Source organism: Malus domestica, chromosome 07, assembly GCF_042453785.1.
Source record: "Malus domestica chromosome 07, GDT2T_hap1".
Taxonomy (NCBI): domain Eukaryota; kingdom Viridiplantae; phylum Streptophyta; class Magnoliopsida; order Rosales; family Rosaceae; genus Malus; species Malus domestica.
Window position 1 is genome coordinate 36,734,583 of NC_091667.1, and position 21,728 is coordinate 36,756,310.

The 21,728-nt window shown below is 41.9% G+C and overlaps 4 protein-coding genes across 8 annotated transcripts; 2 read left to right on the forward strand and 2 right to left on the reverse strand.

Moving 5' to 3' along the window:
- Positions 1-14: 14 nt before the first annotated feature.
- LOC103420810 (cinnamoyl-CoA reductase-like SNL6) lies at positions 15-2,575 on the forward strand. Of its 4 annotated transcripts, none has more exons than XM_008358851.4 (5): positions 15-564; positions 1,233-1,381; positions 1,474-1,674; positions 1,855-2,216; positions 2,329-2,575. In XM_008358851.4, exons 1-5 carry the CDS (start codon positions 384-386, stop codon positions 2,432-2,434), a joined length of 999 nt encoding a protein of 332 aa, XP_008357073.1. In that variant the 5' UTR covers positions 15-383; the 3' UTR covers positions 2,435-2,575. The 4 variants fall into 4 exon arrangements, with proteins under 4 accessions (XP_008357073.1, XP_017183702.1, XP_017183701.1 ...); XM_017328213.3 differs by having other exon boundaries at positions 188-564; positions 1,182-1,381; positions 2,310-2,575; XM_017328212.3 differs by having other exon boundaries at positions 188-564; positions 1,182-1,381.
- Positions 2,576-2,635: 60 nt separating this feature from the next.
- Positions 2,636-5,659, reverse strand: LOC103420811 (uncharacterized). Its single transcript, XM_008358854.4, has 6 exons — positions 5,160-5,659; positions 4,871-4,988; positions 4,393-4,508; positions 3,817-4,005; positions 3,295-3,437; positions 2,636-3,129 (listed from the first exon to the last, which is right to left on the reverse strand). Exons 1-6 carry the CDS (start codon positions 5,387-5,389, stop codon positions 2,948-2,950), a joined length of 978 nt encoding a protein of 325 aa, XP_008357076.1. The 5' UTR covers positions 5,390-5,659; the 3' UTR covers positions 2,636-2,947.
- A 1,223-nt stretch (positions 5,660-6,882) lies between these two features.
- LOC103420809 (V-type proton ATPase subunit H-like) lies at positions 6,883-10,796 on the reverse strand. Of its 2 annotated transcripts, none has more exons than XM_029106274.2 (12): positions 10,586-10,796; positions 10,352-10,430; positions 10,074-10,199; positions 9,743-9,845; positions 9,589-9,661; positions 9,428-9,493; positions 9,214-9,325; positions 8,858-9,019; positions 8,647-8,772; positions 8,375-8,500; positions 7,989-8,168; positions 6,883-7,426 (listed from the first exon to the last, which is right to left on the reverse strand). In XM_029106274.2, exons 2-12 carry the CDS (start codon positions 10,379-10,381, stop codon positions 7,178-7,180), a joined length of 1,353 nt encoding a protein of 450 aa, XP_028962107.1. In that variant the 5' UTR covers positions 10,382-10,430; positions 10,586-10,796; the 3' UTR covers positions 6,883-7,177. The 2 variants fall into 2 exon arrangements, with proteins under 2 accessions (XP_028962107.1, XP_008357071.1); XM_008358849.4 differs by having other exon boundaries at positions 9,214-9,331.
- A 76-nt stretch (positions 10,797-10,872) lies between these two features.
- LOC103420808 (uncharacterized) lies at positions 10,873-14,083 on the forward strand. Its single transcript, XM_008358848.4, has 5 exons — positions 10,873-11,521; positions 12,054-12,316; positions 12,571-12,688; positions 12,847-13,055; positions 13,513-14,083. The coding sequence occupies exons 1-5, from the start codon at positions 11,060-11,062 to the stop codon at positions 13,964-13,966; spliced, it is 1,506 nt and encodes a 501-aa protein (XP_008357070.2). The 5' UTR covers positions 10,873-11,059; the 3' UTR covers positions 13,967-14,083.
- The last annotated feature ends 7,645 nt before the right edge of the window (positions 14,084-21,728 follow it).

Sequence of the window (21,728 nt, forward strand, 5' to 3'; positions counted from 1 at the left end):
TTCTGCATTGCATTGGCGGTGTCCATACCCTTCTCCAACGGTGAACGGTCCAACCCAACGCTCACCTTCCAAACTATCTTCTGTTTACATAAATACAGAGAGAGAGACTCTTCCTCTGAGTCCTTCCTCCCCCACGCATTAAATACTACTCTTGCCTGTACCAGTTATAGGTTGTAGCTACGTGCCTATCTGCCCGCTTCAATTCCACCATTAAGTGCTTGGACTTTGCAGCTGCTACTATGTGATAGCCCCTAATTCAATTGCAATCCAAATCCCAAGGCATTCCCTAGATTATATTTCAGAAATTCAGATCCCTCCCTCATTCCCATATAGCTGCTATCCATCCCATCCCATCCCGTCCCATCTGATCCATCCATCCATCGATGGCTCTTGCAGCAGATGCTATTTGTACTTGTGATGATGATGGTGCTGATGAAATTAGTCCATGTTCAGGGACGACCACAGTCTGCGTCATGGATGCGTCCGGCCGCCTAGGCTCCACTCTCGTCCATCGCCTCTTGCACAGAGGCTATGCAGTCCATGCTGCACTCCAAACCCATCACAGTATGTATGTTAACCTATTACCCATGTATTTATCTGTAATCTATAACTATCTTGTTGAATTGTTTCTTCTTCTTCCTCCTCCTTCGAAATGCAGTCTTTATGTTATTTCTTCCAATCTGAGGGCTGGTTTGGTATTGCTGTGCTTTGAAAAAAAGCTGCTGTGAGAATAAGCGGCTGTGCTGTGAGAATAAGCGGCTGTGAAATAAATCAGCAGAGTGTTTGGTAAACTTTTTTGTAAAAGTGCTTTTGGAAAAAAAAGCAGTCTAATATTGGGTCTTTTCATTAAAGAAGCACTGTAGCTCCATGTGCTTTGAAAAAAAGCCAGTTTTCCAAAGCTACAAATAGCAGCTTCAGCTTTTTCCTTTGATTTCAGCTTATTCTCACAGCAGCTTCCAAAATAAGCTTTTTTTTTTCAGTTTACCAAACACCTAAAACCCTCACAGCTTTTTTTCATGGGTGCTTTTTTTTTTAAGCACCTCACTCCCAAACTAGGTCTAAATAGAAACCAATCAACTAGCAAGCTGGATATATTTAAGTCTTTTAGCTCATAGCAACTCGTCCTCTTTTCTTGAGAGTTTAGTCTTCCGATTTCCATTTATTTCCATTTGTTTAATTAGTTATTATATGTGCGGGTGCGGGTGCGGGTGCGGGTGTTGATGATGAAGCAGAGTGTTTTGATGACGAATTGGTAAAGAAGAAGAAAGTGAGCGTTTTCCGTTCAGACCCCTTTGACTACCACAGCATTATGGTCGCTTTGGAAGGATGCTCTGCCCTTTTCTACTCCTTCGAGCCTCCTTCAGACCACCCCACTTATGATGTACGTCTCCCTTCCATTCCAATACTCCATTAACCAACTTATTTGCCTGTACTTAATCCACATTGATTAATTATGTATAATATTTGATGCAGGAATTTATGGCAGAGGCAGAGGTCAGAGCAGCTCATAACGTACTGGAAGCTTGTGCCCAAACTGATACCATACACAAAGTAGTCTTTACATCCTCTGTAACAGCTGTGATTTGGAGGGACGACCGTACAACGTCGCCGTCCTCCTCCCATGAGATTGATGAGAGAAACTGGAGCGATGTCAATTTTTGTAAAAAATTCAAGGTATTATTTCATTTCATAAACATGAGCGGTTTTGTTATTGCGTAGATAAAAGTGAGCCGAATGCAATCCCGTATGGTTTAGCTCAATTTTAACAGCTCAGTCATTTTACATTGATTAAAATGTTCCAATCTGTCTCCACCATCAGGCTGACTGTCATGAATTAAATTTGTTTCTGATCAGCTGTGGCATGCCCTCTCGAAGACCCTAGCCGAGAAGACAGCATGGGCTCTAGCAATGGACCGAGGACTGAACATGGTGTCCGTCAATGGCGGGCTGTTGATGAGCCCCGATCTCACCATCACTAATCCGTATCTAAAAGGAACGGCTGAGATGTACCAAGATGGGCTGTTGGTGACCGTTGATCTCAAGTTCCTTGTTGACGCACACATCTCCGTCCTTGAAGAGGCGTCATCCTACGGAAGATACGTATGCTTCGACAGAGTCATCAATTGCTACAAAGATGCCGTTGGGCTCGCCCGCATGCTTTTGCCGCCTTCTCAAACTTCATTTCTCCAAACGCAAACCCAACCCCAAACCCCAAGGTTTGATTTGCTCTCACTCCCTTGTCATTTCAATTCATGCTTTTGCTTCTCTCTCGTCTGAAGTGAAATGATTTAAACAATTTGTGTTGAAAGTTAAAAAGTACGATTGCAGTTTCGAGGAGACGGAGACAATGGTGGTGTACCAACAGAAGATAAGCAACGAGAAACTAAACAAACTCATGGTCGACTTTGACACCACCCTTCAACTCAGCCATTAATTTTACTACAGTTGATACCAAAACGTCGAATGCTTGTGAATTAAGTGTGCGTTAGATATAAACGCTTTGATAAGAATTTGTAGATTTTTTTTTGCTTTATCTATATATAGTATTATTAACAGGAATTTCACTTTCAACCAATCCAATCTTCGCTTTTCCTACTCTTAACTTGTAACGCATGCACATGCAACACGCAGCATCTCATGTTTGGATCCTTCTAGTTTATACCATATCATTGATTCTTCAACACAAGTTTCACAATGGCCTAAAATGAGAAATAGTTGGGTGCGACATTGCCACATGATGTTACAGTTCACACATACAGTCGCACCCGAGTATTTTTCCTCCAAATCAATTTATTGCATAACTCAAATTCCTATTAGCATTTCCATATGCCCCACACATTCAAAAGAAATCAACAACGGTACAAGAGTCAAGACAATTACACAGATAATTCAAGGCTACTTTTTCCTACCTGCAGATCTGTAGATGTATACTCAGCAGGAGGAATCTTTAAGCACTCAGTGACATAGAGACGATCGAAGAAAGCTTAAACTTGCGTACTCTAGAAGAATTTTCTGGCTGGAAGAGGACTTCTGTACTAGACCTTACAGTTACCTCCATCCACTCAGAAGCTGAAGCTCCTTCGCTCCGATAATCACGAGGAGAGTACAGAACTTGAAGCCTAGAAGGGGCTGCCACAAACAAAGGGGCCAATGGTTAAGCATATGGCTAAATGCAATGTCTATTCCAAAGCTTGAAAAATTCCAATCAGGATGTATGCCTTTGCATCCTTGATCGTTTAATATACTTCAGCATAAATAATACTCAACAGAGAGAAGAAGAAATTGGGGAATTACCAAATCCAAGCATGCTCGTCTTTTGGACTACAAGGCGGCCAATTTTTGATCTTTTGATACATTTCAAATCCTGAACATCTTCCTGCTTACCCTTGAATTCTAGAAATTCTCCAAGAACATACTTACTACCTTTGAGCTCCAACCTGCAGGCCAATAAAAAAAACACTAAACAGCATCCACATAAATGAATTCATTGTGTATCAAACAGCCTATTTCTTTGTAATTCCAACTTGCATAGAAAGAAATGACTCAATGATTAGACTCGGGACAGTTAAGAAAGGCCTAAATCCCCACTGACTTTGCCTCAAGTGTTAAGGAATTCTACCCTTAAGTTCCTCGTAGTTGGTTCATTAACATTTTAAATATTTGCTTCCACATATATTTATTCCTGTGGTTGGAGTTTCATAATTGTGAATTATATGGGGTTGGCTCTGAGCCGGCTTCACCATGGCTTATAAGATAATACCTAATCCCAATTCCCAGGAAAATTGAACAGAAAACTTTAAGTAAAGGGCAACAAACCTATCCCACATTGGAGCTGTACTAAGAATGGAATCAAGCTTCTGATGCATAGATTCTTGCATCTCTTTCTTTCCACCACGGAAGGCACCTTTGAACCAACCAGAAAACATGTTTTTTGGTTCTGGTTTCAGCTGCACCCACTGGTCATAGGTTACGACTTCTGATGGAAAATTGCTGGACTGAATGGTACTACAGAAAAAGAAATATGTATAAGACAGTAAGACTTCGATACACAGAAAAAGTAAGAAATGTTAATAGCATGAAAAGTAATTAGATTCAAAAGGCAATTGCACCATCCTAAAATTCCTTCTTAAAAACAATTTGCAATGCATGGCTTTAAACGTCAATACCTCTCAACCACATATATCTTCTACACCTACATGTCAAAACCTCTTAAAAGCCCCCCCTTTATAGTTCAAGAAATGTTCAGAAATCAGTCTTGGTTCACTAGTAATGTTGACAGCAAGAAACATGAGAAAGCAGAGCACTAGCAATTTGGAGAGAAATCGTACTCAGAGAAGACCAAGGAATAATAAATTAGAGCAATTGAAAACATGAGAGGACTCCAGGATGTACCAAACTTTTGGATTGGAAAGGATTACTTTGCAAGACAAATATCCTTTTGGTAAAGCAACTCCTCTTTGTTCTAAATATGATTCAAGAATTGAAGCTTGTTTTTTGGTCTCCAACACCTGAAAAGTAGAAAAAATGAGGATAGAAAAGTAAAGACCAAATTCCCAAATTCCTTATTTCCGTGATAGATACTAGATAGGGCTGTAGATGTAATACTAAATGATCACGAATGAATATCCATGCCGCCATTGTCTACGAAAATAGAATGCATACAGAAAAAGGTATAGAGAATACAAACCGTGCAATGGTAAGTCATGAAATAAACCTTTGAATCAAAGTATTACACGGTTACAAATGATTCGCGATTGCATTGAACAGGCCACACAAACACATTGGCAGGCAGCAATGAAGATGCTTGCTAGGACTTATGAGGAGAAGAAAAAAATGCTAAATTAAGGGGAGGGAAGAAGAAGGGTCTTACAGGGTCGGGTAGGTGCTGCGCCTTGTGATTACTACTGTAGCCCTCACAAACCCAGCTGCCATCCACATTCACTGAAACTAATCCTGATAAATTCTTTACACTCACGACCGCTGCCTCCCTTTTTTTATTTTTATTATTTTGAATTTGATTTTTTGTAAAGAAAAAACACAAGCAAACGAAGACGAACAACAGATAGATTCATCCATCAGCATAATAGATAGAAAAAAGAAAAACAATTGAAAATAATAATAATAAAAATAGAGTCAGGAGGGTTTAGTTTAGGGGTTACCCTTCGGAGACGAGGACCAAATCGATAGTCTGAGGGGAAGCGGTATCAGCATCGGGAATGCGAAGGCCAACGTAGACCTTACCGCCGTAAAGCTTGGCAAGCCTGTCACCGACGGAGAAGAGAGCCTTGGAATCAGAAGTCTCCAGGTCCAAGACGTCGTCGTCATCGGAGGAGACGAACCACCTGTACAGCTGGTATATTATCAGCCCGCAGATGATCTCTAACCACATCCTCTCGATTCGATTCGATACACTCTCTCAATTCTCGCTTTCAATTCTGAATTCTAAATTTCTAACTCGTGAGATTTTTAAAAAGTTTCTAATTTCTTCGCCGCGTTCGTCTGATTTTGGTGAAAGTAGTAGTTAAGACTTTGGAAAGGGGAAAGGACTCATCAGTAATTTCAAGCGTCGGAGGACGACCGACGGTAGATTGGAGATAATTACTGCTTTCTTCCTTTGCTTAACGCGCTCTTTTTATTTTTCTCTGGGTTTTATTTATTTTTGTGTCTTTTTCTATCGGTTCATATTTATTGACGTGCGTTTTTTAATTTGATTTGAGTCCTTAAGAAAGGGCCTTGGGTCTGCTGTCCATAAGGTCATCTTTAATCGAATTGGTCAAAGAGCTCATTTTAACTTTATTATAAAAAATCGTCTCCAATCGAAGGCTAAAAGATCATAAGGCTAAACAAATTAAACGTAATATAATTAAATATTTAAAATAAATTGAGAAAGGAACATGCTTATGAAAGGAACTACAACTACACCCATTATAATTGTCCCACGTCTACCGTGGAAGATGAATGAGCAAGGAAACATGCTTATAAAATGAACACCCCAACTTTGACAAAATCACCTTTCTTGGCCCAAAAAATCTAAACCCATAATTAAATATTTTTTATAAAATTTTGGCCAAAAAAAAATATGATGTCATCATGTGGCCTGGCTCGGGTTGGCTGGCTGGCCCTTTGGTCTTTTTTTGTCCAATGGAGCTCATGAGCCATTTGGTCTGGTTCTCGGTTGGAGATGATTTTTAAGCAATTTTCAGCCCTCTTGCCCTCTAGATCTTTCGGTTGGAGATTGCATAAGTATTAATATGGCATGGTGGCTTGATCCAGATAAATGCTAATATTCAACTATCACGAATTTCGAACTTTTTCATGCGCTTATTACCATAGAAACAGATGAAAAAAAAGAAGTAAGCGTTACATTCTCAGATATTTTCTTTTCAAAAGATACGATGGGTGATCTACATTCTACATATTTCTAATAAAACATGTTCTAGCTTTCCTCAGCCTTGCCATTGATGACAACATTATTATTCTGTTCCCGTGAGTTTTCCTTCTTGGGTTCCTCACATGGACTCGGTGCAAGCTCCATTCTCGGTTTCTCTTCTCCTCCATGCCCATTCTCTTCATAGAATTCAACTGCCTTTGGAAGCAAATCATAGTCTATCTCACTATCTGTTATCATCCAATGTGTTGAATCCGAACCTTATCTAAAAATTGCTGGCAGTCCATACGTTTTGTTTCATTGGCATTTGACATCATGTGATTTTGTACCGTGCCATGTGAGTTGTTCTCGAATAAATAATTCAACCAAGTGAAACAACGTCTGGTTGGCCAACTGGTCATGCGTCCCTGCCATGGTTAATAATTGTCAGTCCAATGGACGGACCCATTTACGTAAAAGTATCAAGGAACGAAAATCTCCACAACAAACATGACTGCTGAATACAGAGAGTATTTTTTATTCCCCCAGCAGGATTACAGATGGAATTTATTTTAGTCTACAGGTCAGTACCAAGTACCAACCGAGAAAGCTAAAAAAACACAGCAACAAATGAATTTTCAAATAACCAAACAGCCCTATAAAATGTAGTACTCAAACACATAAATATGTAAACCACTACTACTACTGTGACAGAGCCACCCCTGCCCTTCATAAACATCTCTTTTGGAGGACAATACTATTTAGACTAAAACGCTGCCTCATTGCTCCGCCATTCAAAGGAATGCATCTCTAAGCCTGCAAAAAGCTCGCATACTTGGCACCTAGGAAAAGCCTTTGGATACATAGCAGGGCATTTTTGGTGACCTCGGCACTCTCATGATCCATCAGTTTCATCACGCGTTCCTTGGCCTTGAGGTCCGTCACTACGACTCTTCCAGCCGGATGCTGCTGGACAAACTGTGAGATATCAAAGCAGGCTACGGCCAAAGCCCTAGGATCACTGGATGTGTCCAAGATAGTAATCAGGACTCTAAGAATCTGCAAGACAAGGTCATCCATCATTAGTTCTACGAGAGCCACGTGTTTCTTCAAAAGATTACTCAAGAGTCAAGAGCATTGGAATCTGCAATTACTTTCAGCATATAATTTAATACTGCCTTTAGAACCAAGTAATGGACTCAATTCACTACCACTTTTCCATGGAATGTAATCCAACAGTGTCTCGGAAAACAGAGCTATCAAGGAAAAACTAACAAAACACAAGAAACACCTTGAGTAGTCCAGTAACCATAATCCCATATGCATTGGCATGTGTCTGTGCGTGCACGCTCAAAGTAGCTACTACCAAGTTTTAGCTATAAACCTAGGACTCATGACAGATACCCTATTGTGATTAATAACAACACAACATCGGAGACACATCTTATGGGACAAATAATTTCAAGGATTAGTTCAGCCCCACTGAATAACTAAGCCCAATAGAACCCAGAAATAAAGTATACAACACCAGACATTAAGCAAATACTATAATTTCTTCCATAAAAGGAGAAAAATTAGCAAATTAGAAGAGAGAAATCTTGGGCAAGAAACAAAATAGTACCTGAAAGTCGTTCTCTTCAAAATTGGTAATATTCTCTCGCCAGAATATTGGATCCTTGTGCATGGGTGACCAGTCAAGATGGCCAAGGAGGACTTCTTGCTTATACTTGTCAAAAGAACTTAATTTCTTGATGTTATCCTTCAGACCTTCTTCCAGTTGATTTAATCCCTCCAGGAGATCCTACAAGAAACTTCATTTCATTAGGGAAACTGCACCAATGATTTATAATTTAAAAGAATGCATGTACAAGAACAACAACAGCTCCACGAGCTAGTTGGTTCCTTTCATTTAACTTGTTATACCAAGTTAGTCTGAATGCGATCCTTTTGGTCCGACACATAAAATGCAGACTATCAAAAGAAGCATACAGTCTCTCGGTTTTTCACCTCATCACTCCATGCTTGTGCTTTCAAACTCTGAACGATTTGTGGCAGTCCAAGGTCCACCATTTGAGCACCAAACGTCCCTTTTGAGAGCAAGTTCCTCAGGGTCAAAACAACAACTCTGACAACCTACCACAAATAACCAAACCCATATTACAAATAAAAGATGCAATTACACGTACACCTCTGATATAAGTACAAGTTTAACACGGACAAGTATACACAAATTAATCTTGAATGAAACAATATAGCATCCCAAAAGGCAAGATCATCACCTTCTCCTTTGTGGAACTCTTGACAACTTCTATGAGTCGTGGTAGAGCTCTAGAAGTAGCCAAGTACTCAATTGCAGGTTCATAATAAGATAAGAGCCAGACGCATAGACATGTTTCATAAAGAAGCTGTTTGAAACAAAATATATTGTAAGAAAAAAGAAAATCACAAAGTCAAGAAACTAATATGGAAGCTGTCTACAATAAGAGTTACCTGAATAGATTGTTGGGTGGAAGCTGGAGAAATTAAGGGGACAAGCAACTTCACCCCATCTAACTGAACAAAGGAAGATCTAACTACAGGTTCCTTTAGTAAGGTTGCAAGGCAATTGATGGCAGTTGGGATACCACGACTGGGATGGGAAGGCTTCTTCAACTGCAAATTACATATACCATAAGAAGCATGTTTAGACAACCAATATCATCCAAAATGATAACCACTAAGCGATACCTGCTATATCAACAGAATAATTGATTAAATTTGGGGAAATGTGGACATCACTGGTCCGACAACTTTTAAAGTACTCTATTGCATTTCGTAGAACGTGTAACCTGAAGCTGAAAGCATACCTGTGCACACAGCCATTCCACCAATCCTTTCAACACATCATCAATAGTAGTTATTTTTCTCTTTGAATTTGAGGCTTCTCCATTTGCAGAAGAGCCATCTTGGAGTTTTGGCCTGGCACTATATTAAAAGAGAAATATTAATGAAAATAAAGCGCACTCTATTGATTCTTTACATATTTGCGTTTCACTTTAGATGTGTGTCATGTTTGAGTACCTCACTATTAAAGCAAGTATCTTACAGCTCTTCTCTTGTATGAACCAATTACTCTTCCAGAGCAACCTGAAAAGAAACGCAGTAATGCAGTGGTTTTTTTTTTCTTTGCACAGACAAAACTATTACTTAGGGTGTCACAGAATTGGTAAATATGTGCTTACCTCAAGAAAGGCTCATAGATATCTTTATCAACAAGACTACTATCATGGAACAATCTTGCTCTTTTTGGGTTAGCTACAAAAAAAGAAGAGAAAAGCTTATGGATTTACGAACAGGCGTGCAATCTTTAATCCACAAGATGTTCCAGTTTGTTACCTGTAAGCACTTCATCAATTAAAGCAAGGACATATTCCACCGTTTCTTCCTTGAAAATATCACGTAAAATGCCTACAAACACTTGAACATAAGCAGGGCCATCCTGCCACATTTGAACAGCTTGCGAACATCATTGTGAGATACAAACCAGAAGACAAAGAAAAATCAATCTTTTGTCAGCCAATCCAGAAGATATCTCCACTAAGATTAAGGAAAAGCAAAGCATGGAATGAAGCCAGGCAGCATCGAGCAACATGTAGTGTGGGATGAATGTACAAATGAAGATAAGCAAAAGTAAAACAGACATGGAAGGAGCAGGGGGCGGAATTACATCGTCGAGAAGCTGTGATCTGTAGCTCTCGGATCTTTTATCGTAGCGCCTCAAGAGCTGAAGGCAGGTTCCAGTGATGAGTTTAGTGGTCATGTAAGTCTCCCATGGGATGTCCCTATTCAAAACCTTGACAAGGAAAAAATGGGAAATCAAACAGCTTCTTCGACAAAACAAAACAAAACAAAGCAAAACAGACAGATCCAATGATGAGATTTGCGAATTGTAATTCCCAATTCCCATGGAAAGTATGGCAACAAGTGATCGGAAGGAGGACGAACCTGTTCGGTGGTGAGCTCAGCATGGTCCATTGCTCTAATTACACAAAATCAAGTTTCAGAATTTCAACAATTCGAGCACCTAGAGATGGAGAAATAAACAGCCAGATCGATGCATCAGACAGATTTACTCCACAATTTCAGTTATTGATTACAGCAAGATGAATTGAAACAATGCGAAAGTATAAAATTTAAGTGGTAATTGACACTAAAATTCTGGATCGGCCGGGGGCTCACCTCTCTGTGTCTCTGTCTATCTGTGGCTTCGTATCGTATGGACTCGCGAGAGGGCGAAACGCGAGAAGGCCAACCGCAATTACGTTTATTTTGTGTACGTGGCCCTATGGGACCGCGAAACGTAGTAAGTACTTTTGTCTTTACCATATCATGGAGATGGACTAATGGGTTGGGCCGAAGCTAAAAATGCCAGGGGATGAGTGAACTGGATAGTAGCCGAACCCAACCCAACCCAAATACAAATAATAATCAAATTATGAAACAAAAAATGAAAAGAACCATAAAATAAAATAAATGGAAAAAGATGCAAGGAAAGTTGAAAAGATTAGAAGATTTGACGGTTGAACGGAATGAAAACAAGTTGAAGAAGTTGGGGTTGAAGAGGTCTTCCGAATAGGAGGCACGAGTGCTTGAAAATTTCGATAGAAGTAAATAGATAGATAGATAGATAGATAGAGAGAGGAGCGAGCGAGGATGTCTGTATCGGTTGTTGTTTCTCCTCCGCACATAATCGGCGCCACGAGTGCGGCCCTGGCCCTGGGCTGCTCTCCACCACTCTATTCTCCGCATTCCCCTCGCATTTCTGTCTTTTTATACCCCCCTTCCACTCTCCCCGCGCCTTATCCACCGCGTCCTTCTTCAAAAAATAGAGTTACTTCCTCCTCCTCCAGCTCCTCTGCCGCCTTTGCTTTTCTCCATCACACCCCCGCAACCGCAACCATGACCAGAGGGCCACGTGGGTTTCTCAGCGCCTCCTCCTCCTCCTGCTGCTGCTGTAGCTTTAGAGCTCGCTCACCTGATCACTTTGAGAGCGCTGATGACGATGATGAAGATGAAAGTCCTTCTGCTGATACTGATGAGGAGGAAGAAGAATATGCCGACGGGGATTTTGGGTCGCCTGATAGATGGGACGTTTTGGGCCTGGGACAAGCCATGGTAATTTTACTCTTCTCTTTCAATGCTTGCTTGCTTGCTTAATTCTGTGTTCCGGTTACGAATTACAAATTAGAATGCTGCTGCTTTGCTTCAGTTTTAGGAAAACAATCGAAATCAGGAAACAACCACCCGCCCTTTGTTTGATATTTGATTTATGACAGCATTCATATAACCAAACAGAAACAACAAGGATTGTAATTTCAGTCTTCTGTTTTCAAATCACACACGCCACATACGTGTTCACAAAAAAAACTGATTACTATTATTTCAAAACTCTTTGCCTTTATTTGCAAATCGCTTTCATCTCATGTGGTTAAGAGTTGCGTTTACCTGCACCCCAGGCCCTGTTGTAGCCAAGCGAATTAACGGGTGGGCATGAAAATTGTATTTTGAATCTTATAGCTTATGCTGTTCAAGTTTCTAATGGAATTAGAGTGGTACTTCGTACTAAGCTGACCTAAGTGTGCAAAGATGTTAATTTGGTATGGAATGATATAAACTAATTCTTGCATTTGTTATGATGTCCTCCTAGGTCGACTTTTCTGGGACTGTTGATGACGAGTTCCTGGAGAAATTGGGATTGGAAAAGGGAACAAGGAAGCTTGTGAATCATGAAGAGAGAGGTAGAGTTTTGAGAGCTATGGATGGTTGTAGCTATAAGGCTGCTGCTGGTGGGTCTCTTTCCAACACTTTAGTGGCCTTGGCAAGGCTTGGTAGTGGCTCCATTGCAGGCTCTACCTTGAATGTAGCTATGGCAGGGAGTGTCGGGAGTGATCCATTGGGTGATTTTTACAGGTCAGGCTCTTGCAACCATAATTCTGTAGGGTTTTTGCTTTTCGATTATCACTACAATATAGGGATCAATCCTATCTTCTTCTTTTGAAATCACCTGTAATATAGCAATTATCACATAACTGAAGGTTGCCATATCAGTCATTGGCACTCAGCTTGTATTTAAATTTCAACTATTTGGTTACTGTTCTATAGGTTATTTAATATTTTGTTGAGTGATCTGACAAAATTTAAAATCTTTCACAACGTATGTATAGGACCAAGTTACGTCGTGCGAATTTGCATTTTCTTTCTGAACCTATCAAGGATGGGACAACAGGGACAGTGATAGTTCTCACAACTTCAGATGCCCAGCGTACAATGCTTGCATATCAGGTCAAATATGTTTTGATGACTAAAAGCTTTACGATATTACTGACACTTATGTTCTTTTCTTGCTGTTAATTCTTTCGTCAGTATTTATGATTTATTCATGTATCTCTTTTATGAGGTGAATCAATGAGACCCTAATATGCCTGTTTTAATGGTCCCAGGGTACATCTTCAACTGTTAATTATGATCCATGCTTGGCTAGCACAGTTTGCAATACAAAAATATTTGTAGTCGAGGGTTATTTATTTGAACTTCCTGATACAATCAAAACAATTACAAAAGCATGTGAAGTAGCACGCAAGAGCGGTGCCCTGGTTGCAGTTACAGCATCAGATGTCTCCTGCATTGAGAGACACTATGATGATTTCTGGTATTGTTAATTTGTTTACGGCATGATCCTTGTACATTTTATATATGACATTGAAACTTTACTCAATAAGCCATATATTGTGGTGGCTCTCATGCTTTAACACAAAACACAACTGAATGTAATGTTATGATTTCTGTTATATTGCATATAGGGAATAAAGTTTTAAAATAATTTAGGCATTAGAAACTCGATGATAAGTTACCATCATTGTTCTTGTGGGTCCCTGTGTGTAAGGTATTGGAAAGAATTCATGTCCTCATCTGAGACTGGTGTATGAATTCCTTAGCAGTATAATTGATAAATAGTGTTGTAATATTGGACGTTTGGTTTTGTCAATACTACACCATTTGTGACATGTAGCATGCATGGATGGTGGTTAAGATATTTGGGACTTGGGAGTGTTCTGGTATACATTCGTGGAGTGAACAGTGATTTACGTGATTTTAACTTTATTCAGGGAAATTGTTGGAAACTATGCGGACATTGTTTTTGCAAACAGTGACGAAGCAAGAGCATTCTGCCATTTTTCCTCAAAGGAGAGCCCCGTTTCAGCTACAAGGTATCTGAGCCATTTTGTTCCCCTGTCATCAGTTACTGATGGACCAAGAGGGTCTTACATTGGTGTAAAAGGAGAAGCTGTATATATTCCTCCTTCTCCATGTGTACCAGCGGACACTTGTGGTGCTGGAGATGCATATGCGTCGGGAATTTTGTATGGTATTCTACGAGGAGTGTCAGATTTGAAAGGAATAGGTACTCTAGCGGCAAGGGTTGCAGCCACAGTGGTGGGGCAGCAGGGCACACGACTTAGGGTTCAAGATGCAGTAGAGTTGGCAGAATCATTTGCATGCCATGTTGATAGTTCCCGCATTAGATCAGACATTGGATCAGATCATTTATCCAGCTTCTAATTTAATTAGGACCCTTTGTTGATTTCGCAAAATTCTTTTGTGAGATGTATTCGTTCATATTTGTACATTTTATTGTATAACATTATGGTGCAATGCAAAGCTCTCTTGGAAGCAAAACTTTTAATTTATAGCTCCAGGCACTTTTGACAGAAACCCTAATCACTTAACCTAAGCTTACCTTTGTAATTGTATGAGTTTTTGTGGCCGCCGCCTAACTAATCTTCCATCTTGCTCTTAGTGACTTATGGTACCATGCATTGCATATATCACACGTCCAATAATGTATATATCACACGTTTAAAATATTTCTGTCTTATTATATGTCGTCTCCAATGTCTTTCAGTACTTCGCCACTCGTGGACTTCGCTGGCCTATTTAACTGACTTTTTTCTATTCCGTCGGTTCGCTGCCGAGTTCCAGCTGAATAACCAACCTGACCGAACTGTGCCCACCTCTACTAGGAACAATCGGTATCTTGTATTCTAGGGTAGGATCCGTTCCATAGCATTGGTGTCGGTGTTATCCCCTCTCAAATTCTAAATGTCAATGGTTTCACTTAGGACTGGAAAAAATTCCCAAAAATCTCGAACCAAACAAAAAAAATCTAGATTCCAAACCAAAAAAGTCCCAAAATGCCTGAAAATATCGGGATGAAATATTGAACCAATCCCAAAATTTTGGCTCATAATTAGGTATTGTCTACTCAATTTTTCGGTAATCCTATACCGAACCTATATATATATATAAAAGCAGCCTGCAACATAAAATAAAATAGCAAAAGGTTAGCTTCTTTATGCTTGCAACTTGTACTGAAGTGCAAATTCCGGGTTAGAAGAAAAAGGGACATGGCCACTTAAATAAAAGGGCTGCAATTAGAAACATATCAAAATTTCGTTCAAGCAATGCAGCTGGACTCCATGTTATGCCTAGGGTAAGATCCAATAAATAAAAACTACGCTTTATGGTTTCATATTTTAATTTATAACTTGTGTTGTAGTTAGTTTTGAAAATTATTTTGTATCTTTTTGTGTTATGATTAATAAATTTTCTTGTGCCGTTGAGGTTTCATCAAAAACTATAAGAACAAGCCTACTAATCAGTGGCTTATGCATGCAAGCGTTTTGAATTCCATTGTAGCACTTTTCTATAATGTACATTCAAACACACTGAGACACGACCTAGGAAAAGGGGTTATCATGTTGTTTGAATTTGTGATGCCTTTTATCTTACATCTATACATTCAAAACATACATATATATATTATTATACATTTAAACTGTTGCTAAATACTAGTAGCAATATAATTGGTGTGGTCTACAGGTGTAACTAGAGTCCTTTATTGCCACATCTGGCGGTACAAATCTCCCACAAATGTGTATATTTCTTCAACACAAAATAAAAAAAAATTGTATTGTTAGTTTTCGAACATATTAGGTTTGTAACTTATTTTTTTGCTTTTGGGTTTGTTACTTATGTTATTTTGGTTGCATGCTAATTTAACTTGGTATGAATGATTGCTATTTCAATTTGTATGAAATTTGAGAATATCGAATCATCTTGAAATACCAAATATATATCGGGAATCCCGAAAATTGGGAATACCAAAATTTTAGTTTGGGATTGTGTTTGGGCCCAAAATAACAGTTTGGGCCGAGTGTAGGGTCATTCTCGGCCCGGAAGGCCTTGCGGCAAGAATACCATGGATTGTTCAGTACGTGGGCCTCCAAACCTAGGTCGGCTAGGTCATAACGCAAGAGGTCGAATCCTAGTGCAATAAGGAGTCTCGGCAGGACCCGGAAGTGAATCCGGCTCAGTTAGGGACTAGGTTCATAGTCCTAGTGAAGGTAGGACTGGTCGAGTTGATGCTGATCAAGGGAAGAAAACCTAGTCCGAGTAGGTTTTTAACTCGACCTTGGGGGGAGCCATTGCTATAAATAGAAGAGGTTGCACATCCTTCAAACCCCCTACAAATCAACACACAATTGCCCTGCGCAAACTCTCTCAACAACTTGAGATTTTTATTTTCCTTGTTCGCTGACACATCTTCCGTTGGCATCAACAACACTGTGGAAGCAACCGGTGATATCTTAAGTCGGCATAGATAGCTCTGTCACCGTAGAATCGATCGGTCTTGCAGTATCTTCCGTTGGCATCAACAGCACTGCGGCGAGAACGGTTGATTACCTATCCAAGTCTCGGTCGAAAAGGGTTTCTGAACCCTTATTGGTCGAGGTCATCTCATCAGCCTTCTCGGCGAAGTGAGGTGTTACAGTTATTACATTCGGCACATTGAAAGCCGAATTTGATATTGAACTTCGTAAGAATAGTAACCTTGTCTTCAGGTTCGAGAGCCCAAGAGGCCGAGACGTGTTCCTTTCTCGGCCGCAATCGCAAGACGCAGAAGTCAGTAGCGCGACCCAACGCAACATCAACAAATTTACTCATCGGCCGAGCTCGGCCGACGAGTTGGCACGCCCCGCATTTAACGAAGGACGTAGTTAGCTCATTAATTACTCGGCCTGCGCGCCACTTAGGCTTTGTAGTTTTTAGGGTCAACATTTTGGCACGCCCAGTGGGACCTAGTGCTAAACTACGAAGTTCATGCCAATAGAAACACGATCGGTAAAAAAGAAAACAACTATGGGAAAGTCGACAACCGATTTGCCGAATCAAAGCCTGGGACAAAGTGTGCCGCAGGCGCAGAATCCCCTTAGCGCTGTGACACCTGAGTCCACGAGCGCGACTCGCCGAGATAGAGAAGTTAATCTCGGCGGTCAACTCCGTGGTTTAGAAATCCCTAACAGAAACACATGCGTTCTCAATGAAGGGATAGTAAAGGAGTGTGATGAGGATGGTGGTGAAGGATCTGACCCACCAATGAGGTCGTTTCTCCGAAAGCGACTAGACGAGCAGTCTCGGTCAGTCGAGCAGACATTCAGTCGAGGCATTGACAAGCTGCATGACGCGATACTCAATTCCAATGATCGACAAACCAGGCTGCTCGAAATGCTGGTTAGTAAAGTTGGTGGCAGCAGGCCTTTCGAGCTTCTCCAACATTGTCCACCAGGAAATAACCCGGTATCGATTGTACCGGCCGAGCCTATTCCTGCTCCGCTCAAACCAATTAACCTGGAAAAAGGAGGATGGTCGAATAGTAGGTCAGACAGAACCGACCAGAGGATCGAAGCAACACCTGCTGATATGACCGAAGTTCAGCGGATGATTGACTCGGCCATGAAGAAAGGGCCGAAGTTTCCCAAGTTTATTCATCCATACCCAGCTTACGTGGAAACGTTTGGATACCCGAAGGGTTTCAAGATCCCAGATTTTAGTCTTTTCGCCGATGAATCGTCCCTGTCTTCGTTGGAACACGTGGCTCGTTTCACCGCGCAATGCGGAGATGTTAATAATGATTTCCATAAGTTACGGCTGTTCAACTTTTCATTGACCGGCTCGGCATTTGCCTGGTACATCAATCTTCCTCCTAATTCCGTCCAAAACTGGGAGGAGTTGGTCGAGAAATTCCACGAGCAGTTTTATCGGCCGGGGATGGAGATGTCAGTCTCTTCATTAGCACGGATGGCTCAAGCATCTGATGAGTCACCAATGGATTATCTTACCAGGTTCAAATCAGCTAGGAATTGGTGCCGAGTGCCTTTACCCGATGTCGAATTTGTTAGGCTTGCTTTGAACGGCCTCGACGTTGAATACAAAAAGAAATTCTTGGGGGCAAATTTTCGGGATATGTACGAATTAGCCCAACATGTTGAGCAATATGATTATTTGCTCCGCGAGGAAAAGACTTCGAAGACTCCAACTCGGGGAACGATTTACAAGAACCCTACTGTCAATTATGCATCAACCGAGGATGAATGCGTTAGTGTAGATGCGGCTGAGATAGTGATAGATAAGCCATACGTTTGCAAGGCATTGACTCAGGTTGATTCTAGAGAAGCCAAAAGTCGTTCGGCCACTGAAGGAGCATTGAAACCGTCAAAGGTTTATACTTTTGATATTACCAAGGCTGACGCAATTTTTGACCAACTGTTATCAGCAAGAATCATTAAGCTTCGGCCTGGTCATAACATTCCTAAGGCCAAAGAGCTTAAAGGAAAGGTGTATTGCAAATACCACAATTCGAGCAAACATACGACAAACAATTACGTCGTATTTCGCGATAACGTCCAAAGCTGGATTGATAATGGCAAACTGAAGTTTCCCGAGAAGAGGATGAGTGTTGATACTGATCCGTTCCCCACGGCAACAGTAAATATGGTCGACGCGTACCTACCCAAGGACAAAGGGAAAGGCAAGGCCGAAGTGGTCGAGACGCAATGCCCGCGGAATCAGAATGTTCGGCCACGGTTCATGGCCGATTTTCGTTCAAACAAACCACCTACGGTTTTAACGGGGCCCGCTATTGTCAAACCTATGATGGATTATAGCACTGATGAAGACAGTGGGACGGCGGTTTTGTGCAGGAAATGTAGAGCGAAGGTCGACAGTGAACCAGAGGAGAAGCCCTCTTCGCAACCTGTGGCCGCAACTCGGCAAAAGGTGACCAATGAAGGCCAACATCACGGGGTTTTTGAGAGGCTCGGTCCTAAAGTACGGATGGAAGAGACACCCCCGGTCAGGCGGCGCCTCGATTTTGATGCTTCATTATATGACGATGATTACTATAAGCGTAATTCTAGCAGTTCAGAATCATCGCGGAGCCAAAAGACCTTCAAGCCTCCCGAGCCTAGAGATCAACGTTGGTATACATACCATTCTTCGAAGGGTGTCTACATTGCGTTGTCCAAATCTCAGAAACGCCGACATCAACGGATAGATTGCATGGCTCGCCGACGAGCAGCCCAAGAAACTTCGGCCCCTAAGTGGCGGCCGAAGGACACAGCTGCCACTGATGATGAGCGACCACCTCCAGCAATTATGACAGAGTTGGCTCAGGGGAAACGGCTGGTCGATCAAGATGTCGAGACCATGTTTGAAGAAGCTGATAAACGGATCAAACTTCTCATTCGACCAGGGGAGATGAAGGCACGCCTTGAACATTTCAGGCAAGAGGCCAAAAGCAAATTATCCCCGCCGGCTATACAAGAACCTTTAGTCAAAATTCGACGGAATTTGCATCCCCCGTTCCTTGGGGAGTCTTTGGAGTATATGCGAGAATTTCATAAGAAACATTCGGCCAACAATCTGTATGGTTTGCCGAAGGCATGCCAGGACACCATTGATCTGGTCTTGACTTGTCCGGATGCTGAGCGGATCATCCAGAAGACCTCAAATCCAGGATTGAAAGCAAGGTTCCAGCACATACGAGAAGCTCGTGTCCTTGGATTTGAAGTCGACCCGTACACCGATATCCATGCAGCCGACCTTCCTTTCTCGCTGAATGACCTTCAGTATTTACGATATCACTTTGAAGTATTTTCGGCGGTTTCTCTCTTCGGCCTTACGACCGATGAAATCGCACGTATTGCTCGTCTGGATGCTTATCTCGACACTAGGGATGCTCGGCTACACTACCAGGAGCAGGTTCAGGTTCTGACCCCAAGTACATTGTCAATCTCAACCTTACCTGAGGCGAGCATGCAGAACCAACAAGTCGCCGAAGCAGCTCCGCCGAGTGACGTCATTGAAGAAGGGACAGAAGAGTCTCGTTGTCCGACTCTGACGACAACTGAGTCCGTAGTCGCCGACCAACCGAACGAGGAGGGTCTTGACCAGATGGGCCCGTCAGTCCTGGATAATATGGAAATCAGTATGGTCCATGTGTTACCTGCCGATTTTCAATCAAGCACGACTCAACCAAATTTCCTCGATGGAGATGTGGTTGCCGAGGAACCCGGCCATGTTGATTTTGTATCGATTGCTGAAGGCGAGTCAACAACAAAAGATGATAGTCTAAAGGCCGCTTTGGCCGAATTGTTCCCTCGTTCATCATCGGCCAAGCTTCACCATTTAAAGCCATTATATGTGACGGCTCACATCGAGGGATATCCAGTTTCTAAAGTTTTTGTCGATTGTGGAGCTACCGTCAATATCATGCCTCTGAACATCATGAAGGCCTTACGCCGTTCAAATGACGAACTTATTCCGTCAGGAATCACAATGAGTAGTTTTGTCGGTGACAAATCCCACACCAAAGGTGTACTTCCGTTAACTGTGAATATTGCCGGTTGCACCCACATGACCGCCTTTTTCGTGGTTGATTCCAAAACCGAGTATAATGCATTGCTCGGCCGAGATTGGATTCATCAAACCAGCTGTATTCCTTCCTCATTGTACCAAGTGCTCGTCTTTTGGGACGGCAAATCGGTCACTGTTCATCCGGCCGATAGCCAGCCCTTCGAAGCTAACATGATCCAAGCACGGTATTATGACGATCACGTTGGTTACATTACTTTGCAAGGCTTCAATAAAGAGGGACGGCCGACTCGGATTTCCGTTCAGAAAGCTATCGAGGTTGGCGCCGAGACTGTCCAGTAGGATTCGACGAGACTCAGATTAGCCAACTTCCTCCCCGAAGCTGATGTTTGACACCGATCGGGAAACACGCCGGGCCGCGGTTTCATCTACTATGGAACGACTGCTGGCCCATTGGTATACGATATCTAAACAACCAAATTCGGGCGTCAACCTCGTCAAGTTCCTTGCTGAGGGAGATAATGGGCCTGTATTACCTTTTGATAAAATTCGAGCCGCCCCGGCTGAGCTCGAAGATCATCGGCCCCTAGTTAAGGACCCTTTAGAAGAGATTAATGTTGGGACGGCCGATGACCCACGACTTTTGTTTATTAGTGCTTTACTTCCCCAACGAATGAAAGACGAGTTTCGTGCCTTGCTTACGGAATTCAAAGATTGTTTTGCTTGGAGTTATCATGAAATGCCCGGCCTATATCCTACTCTGGTCGAGCATGAATTACGTATTAAGCCTGGATTTAAACCTTTCCGTCAGCCACCTCGTCGATTCTCGATCGAAGTACAACTCAGTATCAAGGACGAATTAGTTCGGCTTTTGAAAGCCGGATTCGTTCGGACAGCTCGATATGTCGAATGGTTGGCGAATATCGTTCCTGTATTAAAGAAAAATGGTGCACTGCGCATCTGCACTGATTTTCGAAATCTGAATCTGGCAACTCCCAAAGATGAGTATACAATGCCGATTTCAGATCTGTTAATCGATGCCGCGGCAAATCACGCGATCTTATCCTTTATGGATGGACATGCCGGGTACAACCAAATATTTATTGCCGAAGCCGATGTGCACAAAACTGCTTTCCGTTGCCCGGGGGCACTTGGCACTTATGAATGGGTTGTCATGCCATTCGGCCTCAAGAATGCCGGCGCCACGTACCAATGGGCGATGAACACCATCTTCCATGATTTAATTGGCACCATCGTCGAAGTTTACATCGACGATGTTGTCGTCAAATCTAAACGCCGACGGACACATCTGGACGATCTCCGACAGGCTTTCCTCCGCATGCGTTAGCACAACCTCAAGATGAACCCTGCCAAGTGTGCCTTCGGTGTATCGGCCGGGAATTTTCTTGGTTTCCTCGTACATCATCGTGGGATTGAAGTCGATGAGAATAAGGCACGTGCAATCATCAGTGCTCCACCACCGACTACGAAGAAACAGCTGCAGTCCTTACTCGGCAAGATAAATTTTCTCTGCCGATTTATAGCTAACTCGGCAGGAAAAATGAAAGCGTTTTCCACGTTTTTGAAACTTAAGGACTCGGATACATTT